The 6,882-nt window shown below is 33.5% G+C and overlaps 1 protein-coding gene and 1 long non-coding RNA gene across 2 annotated transcripts; both read right to left on the bottom strand.

Annotated features, from left to right (window-relative positions):
* Positions 1 to 169: 169 nt before the first annotated feature.
* LOC123870337 lies at positions 170 to 1,443 on the bottom strand. Its single transcript, XR_006797057.1, has 3 exons — positions 1,393 to 1,443; positions 1,072 to 1,140; positions 170 to 463 (listed from the first exon to the last, which is right to left on the bottom strand). It is a non-coding gene; the product is annotated as an uncharacterized LOC123870337 (long non-coding RNA).
* A 2,020-nt stretch (positions 1,444 to 3,463) lies between these two features.
* LOC123870335 lies at positions 3,464 to 6,782 on the bottom strand. The gene is made up of 3 exons (XM_045913593.1): positions 6,605 to 6,782; positions 3,954 to 4,111; positions 3,464 to 3,587 (listed from the first exon to the last, which is right to left on the bottom strand). The coding sequence occupies exons 1-3, from the start codon at positions 6,648 to 6,650 to the stop codon at positions 3,531 to 3,533; spliced, it is 261 nt and encodes an 86-aa protein (XP_045769549.1). The 5' UTR covers positions 6,651 to 6,782; the 3' UTR covers positions 3,464 to 3,530.
* Between the last annotated feature and the right edge of the window lie 100 nt (positions 6,783 to 6,882).

A 6,882-nucleotide genomic window follows, 5' to 3' on the forward strand; every position in this document is an offset into this window, starting at 1 on the left:
CTTTTCAAATAATTCAAATCAATTTATTAGTATTATTACTATAATTAATAACGTAGGCAATAAAACGCATATTTTATATTATGTTGCTTTTTGTGGCGGAAAGTTTCTGACAGTATTGAATATTAATTATTCACAATCTTCTGTAAAACATACTTACTTATATTATATCTACACTCAGACTTTAAGAAAAGTGAGTAATGTTATACATATGTACCTTTAGCAGGCAGCAGCTGATACTTATAAATTGGCCGTTTCTCAGAAAATAAGTACATAAATACAGTCTGGCGCTTCCGGGATCTTGCTCTATTATAAAATAAAAAGCCAAGTAAAAGTCAAGAATTCTAGGTCAACAAAATTATAGAGAGCTGGACGTAGAAAACTGACTGAGGAAAATGCTCAAAACCTTCGTTTTTGTTTCATTATTAGCCAGCTCTCGAAGTTTGTTTCGTTCGTCCTTTATAACCTGAAATTAAATGAATTAATGTATGTCTTGCTGTTACCTAGTCAAAAATGCATAATTCTTTATGATGATAATAACATTTAAATAAATATCAGTAAAACAATTAGGTAATTTTTAATTTTAGAAATTATTTAAACTCACTTGTACCTCAAACCTTAAAATTAAGTATATATTATAACATAATATCTACTAAGTTTTTTTTTTCCATAATAATTACTTCTCTCTTTGCTGTACCTATTCTACTCCCTTTACAACCTCTTGCACTGCCAAGGGTCACTGGTAGAGATCTCTTATAGAGATAAGTGCTTCCCTGTCCACTTTATACAAATATACTTGTACAAATAAAAAAATTAATAAATTAATTAATTGTTGGTGTCTTTTTTGTTTAACTATTGTCAAATAAAGAAAAGTGTAACATTACTACATATTTATTTGTAGATAAGTACCTACATACAATTTGAAAGAGCTTAGTGCTTACTGGTTGATGGTATTGACTTTTGAGGATATCTTTCAAATATAGTAGGTATTGCATCTGATTTCAATTTATTTATTTTTAAACCAGAAACATAACAAGACTCTTCCAAATGTTTGGAGCATAGACGAGAATATACCTTTCACTTCCAGATTTTCGTTTTATTGTCCAAATCCACGCAGTTCTAATTTCAGGACAATTTGGAAATCTACAAAAGTAAGCAAATGTTATTTATACGATAAAAGACAAATTTGATTTTATCGATAAAGTGTGTACACATCACTACAAATGATGCCTAAAATAATAATTCATAAATTAAAATTAAATTGCGCTGTAAAACGTGATTTTTGTCAGTATTACACGAGATAATTACACTTATAACATGTAAATCTTTAATTTTTAGCGATTTTCGGAATAAAAGTCGCGGTTGGTATCGATGAAATAGTTATTAAAGACTTACCTATGAAAAGGCAATTCAGGAACTTGGACGCCTTCTTTCTTATATCTGGAGGCACAAAACACAGCGTCACACATTTGGTTTTTAGTTTTTATCTTAATTTTAACCCAGACTTTTGTGATTTTTAAAATTTTATAAAAACGCTGCATCAAATCCCAATGTTTTGTCTCCAAATGCTGACAACTACTGTCACCAGTTACACATACAGTGCGTTGTTGCCAGACTTATATGAGCTATCGCTTTTACCCGAACGGAGGTTCCGTGAAATAGACCGAGATAACAATATCTAGTTGACAAATGGATGTACAAGAGCGGCAACAACCTATGACTACCTCTATTGTTTATATAATATCTCTATGATTAGGACAATAATTCTATAGTATTGGCGCCAATTCAGTATGAAAAAGAGATCTTCAGGAAACTCACTAGGCGGCGTTAGGATCGTGGAGGTTTTTAAACAAGGAGGTTCCATATATGAATAAATCTTAGACCGAAAGAGGTTATTATTAAAGAAGATTCTATATAATAATTTTATAAAGCAAACACCTTGGCAAACACGCCCACATATACGTCATTACATTCCTATGAATTAGCCGGGCAGTAATGTTGTAAGGAAAGCCCATGGGGCGTAATGTAGCGTCTAAAAAGGTTTTAGTTATCAACTATCTCGCTTCGACATAATATGATGGTGTCCCTCTCACATGCGCGATTTAAATTTTCTATCTCGCTTTGATGAGTGATGGCGTCTCTCTCTTTCACAAACCATAGATTAAAGAATATTGAAAATTTTAAATTTCCTTCAAAACTTATCTGCGAAACCTTGTGCGAAACGTTATATTATGGTGTTATTGAAATAAAATATTTATTTAACTTGAAATTAAAATGTCGAGTGATGACGATGATGGCAGCAATAATCTAACTCCGGAAACTATTAAAAGTGTTCAAAAGTGCTCAAAGTGTAATAAACGATTTGCTCCCAGATATTTTTAAAGACAGATAGGTAGGTACCTATATAAGCATACGAAGATTTTGATTTTGATTTTGATTGCGAGGTGTGAAAAGCAGAGTATGCAACTTGGGGATAATGCTGTCTTAGTCTTGGGCAGCCCTAAACCCCGCGCTTCACTCAGGATTCTAGATGTAACACCCTCGCTACGCTCGTGAGTTACTCTAAAATCCCTCGTTCGCTTGGGATTTATCCAGGTGCCCGTGACGTAAGACATTACATTATCCCCATGTTGCATAATCTACTATTGTATCTTTACAAAAATAATAATTATATAAAATGATAATGTTCATTATAAAATATTTTGAAGTAATCCCTTCGCGAGGAACTTTATTGAAGAAGTATTTTTTCATGAATCTGGGTTCAAGTAACTTACGAGCCAAAATCAACCAAGATGATTTGGTGTTCTTCTCTATAGAGACATGACTGTAGGGTTCCGTATTCGTGTCATAATAGATCTCACCAATTTTTAGGGTTCCGTTATCCCATACCTCAAAAGGATAAACGGAACCCTTATAGGATCACTTTGTTGTCTGTCTGTCCATCGTGTCTATCAAGAAACCTATAGGGTACTTCCCGTTGACCTAGAATCATGAAATTTGGCAGGTAGGTAGGTCTTATAGTACAAATACAGGAATAAATCTGAAAAGCGCAAATTTGTGGTTATATCATGTAAAAAAAAATTAAAATGTGTTTCAATTGTCAAAGTTAGATAAGTATACCAAGTGGGGTATTATATGAAAGGGCTTTACCTGTATATTCTAAAACAGATTTTTATTTATTTTTATGCATAATATAGTTTTTGATTTATCGTGCAAAATGTTAGAAAAAATACCCGAGTATGGAACACTCAGAGTCTGACTCGCACTTGGCTGGTTTTTTTTTTTTCATTAAAACTAGGTGTGGGAGATCGATCACTGCAAAATAAATCAAATGGTTTTTGTAAATATGATTCAGTAAATGTTAATGCGAAAGATTGGTTTATTTGAACATATGTATTCAATTATGTGAAAGCCACATAATTGAATACAATTTGTTACAATAGAAATGAGTATACTTAAACAATGTTGTTAAGTTGAATACTTTAATTTACTAATTACATCACATAGGTACATAGCTTACATACAATTTACATTCAATCGATGGACTTGGGGGGCGCGTAGTTGAGGTACAGCAAGCCGGAGCCTTTGGCCTGCAACAGAAACATTGGTCGGTTCAAAAAGTAGCCTGTGTTACTCCCTGGCCAATCCTCTACTTGTCTGTGAAAATCCCATCAAAATCGGTTCAGCTGTTCTGAAGATTAAGCCCGTTCAAACAGACAGACAAAAATTTTAAAAACGTGATTCAGTTATGGTATCATTCAAATAACCATATGAGCTTAATATGAGGTAGTTATTTCGAAATTACAGACAGACACTCCAATTTTATAATATTTATTAGTATAGATAGTATAGATGAAAGAAGTACCTACATAAAAGAATCAACTGGCTGACATCAATGAAACAATGTGCAGCAGGTGACAGACTAAGACAGAACAGGTCACAGTGATGGAACTCACGAGAGCGACGGAGCCCGCCAGGAAGCTGATGCCGAAGAGCAGGATGGCGTTGTAGCGGCGCTGGTTGGCGTCGTGGCGCGCCTGCCACGAGCCCTGCGGCACGGGCAGCTCGTCCATGCTGGGCGTCTTGAAGCCCTCGCCCGCGTGGTAGCGCCGCACTGGAAATGTAGTGCAAGCATATACAAACGCCACTCCCTCAGGCAGTCTGATGGCAAGGCACAGGACTAACAGATATATTCACTGAGGCACAACCAGCTTCCCAATTCCTACCTGTTACTGATCTTTCTTCACAGAAAACCCCAATAGGTAACTTTTTCTGCTATTTGGGACATGATTTGACTTCAACAAGATGAAGTTGAAAACTAAAACCTGACTTCGTCTTAATAAAAGCTGAAATATTATAATAGTAAAATTGTTTTTCTGTCACTTCTTTTTTTGATGAAACATCTGTTGGATCAATTTTTTCGTATAAAATGTACCCTATGTCACCCAGACCGTTACAATGAATCAATTGACACCTCATTCATCAAAATCGCCCCAGTAGTTTAGGCGCTACGGTGGAACACACAGAATCTGGACACAAACATACATAACTACATAAATATACAGGGTGGTCAAAAAGTCGTGGATCAAACGAAATAGGGAGATAGAGGAAGTCATTTCTAGCAAAAAAAAATTCTACAGCATGGCCATATTTAAATTGCCCTAAGAGTTATGAATATTTTTGGGCTTTTTAACAAAATACCAGATTCTCTTACAATTAGACTAATTTAAAAAAAATGAGACAAAAAACAATAAAACAAACGATGTTGTGTCATTACTAGATAATGTATGAGCACTACAAACCTTCTATTGAGGCTCTGGCTACCAAATTACAATAGCAATTAATTTTTTTCCAAAACTTTTAAAACGTTACCAAAAATTAAATGTCACTTTAAAAGCGCACTGTGAAAAAAAAATGTACTACGGAAAAGTGACCCTGTATCAGAAAAACTTGCTGATTTAATGCTAATTTAAATGAGGTATAACACATTACCCTTTGTTTCGTAATTCTGGTATTATAATCGTTTTTTTCATATCAAGGTGCAAATTTCAGTAGATTAGTTTAATTCAAAATAATTTTGAAGATTATCATGCTGCTAGTTAAACTGCTAGTTTTTTGTACGTTGGAATGCTAGAAACATCACTGTGCTTGTCACACTTAAAATTTGTGAAAAGAACAGAAACTCTTTACTACCACCACGTGCCAGAACTACCCAGAACGCCCTCTTTTCTAGGAAACAAAAAGATAAAGAAACTATGCCTCTCTTTCACATCCTTCCTTATTCCAACAATGGAAATAGAAAGAATAGTGTGAACGAGAGGCATAGTTTTTTTATCCGTTTCATAGAAAAGATGAACTACTTGCAAGACGGGCGTTCTGGATAGTTCTGGCACGTGGTGGTAGTGAAGAGTTTCTGTTCTTTTCACAAATTTTAAGTGTGACAAGCACAGTGAAGTTTCTAGCATTCCAACGTACAAAAAACTAGCAGTTTAACTAGCAGCATGATAATCTTCAAAATTATTTTGAGTTAAACTAATCTACTGAAATTTGCACCTTGATATGAAAAAAACGATTATAATACCAGAATTACGAAACAAAGAGTAATGTGTTATACCTCATTTAAATTGGCATTAAATCAGCAAGTTTTTCTGATACAGGGTCACTTTTCCGTAGTACATTTTTTTTTCACAGTGCGCTTTTAAAGTGACATTTAATTTTTGGTAACGCTTTAAAAGTTTTGGAAAAAAATTAATTGCTATTGTAATTTGGTAGCCAGAGCCTCAAAAGAAGGTTTGTAGTGCTGATACATTATCTAGTTACGACACAACATCTTTTGTTTTATTGTTTTTTATCTCATTTTTTTTTAATTAGTCTAATTGAAAGAGAATCTAGTATTTTGTTAAAAAACCCAAAAATATTCATAACTCTTAGGGCAATTTAAATATGGCCATGCTGTAGAAAAAGTTTTTGCTGGAAATGACCTCCTCTATCTCCCTATTGCGTTTGATCCACGACTTTTTGACCACCCTGTATATACATAGACTGCTAAAATCATAAACCTTCCTTTTGGTTTTGCCAGTCGGGTAAAAAATAACTAATAGGTACCTACCTATTTAGTAAGTATTTAAAAAAGAAACAGTATTAGATATTGAAAAACGGATAGGTACCAATTCTAATACAGATAAGAATAACGCTTATCTATTTAGGCAATTCATGACTACAGGCAGACTTTGATGTAAATATTACAACGTCATGTAAGAAACAAGGACCTCTTTTACACACATACCTACCTTAATTAGGTAGGTATGTGTGTAAAAGAGGTCCTTGTTTTTCCTTCTCTTAAACATAATTTAAAGGTTAAAACATTTTACCTAACGCAAGTGTTTCAACAAAGTTTTAGGTTACTTTGAATTGTTATGTAACAATATTCTTTCAGTTTAAATTGAATAAACGAAGTCCAGTCTTCTTTTATTAATCGGGAGATCTTGAAACGAAATATGAATGATATTAACTAAGTAAATATAACTAATCAAACCCAATATAAAAGATAAATCCCTATAATTTCCAAATTTGAATTTAATGTTTCAAATGTATAATTTTTACTTACCTGTGGTTTGCATCAAGCGGGAAATAACATTTCGTGAAGCGAGCATTTTGAAACTTTAAATTTAACTTGACTTTGAAAGATACTGGAAAATTTTCCTCGAAAACCTGCGAAAACCGTGTCTTTAGTGTTGGCCACAAAACCACAAAAATAATCGATTCAACTAACAACTTCAACTTTCAAGAAATGAAATGTCAGATGTCAAACTCAAATGACACTTGCGTTTCTTTTCACATAATATATTGCCATTTATTTTTATTCATGATTGTTAGTATTAGATA

This window comes from Maniola jurtina, chromosome 12 (genome assembly GCF_905333055.1).
Source record: "Maniola jurtina chromosome 12, ilManJurt1.1, whole genome shotgun sequence".
Taxonomy (NCBI): Eukaryota; Metazoa; Arthropoda; class Insecta; order Lepidoptera; family Nymphalidae; genus Maniola; species Maniola jurtina.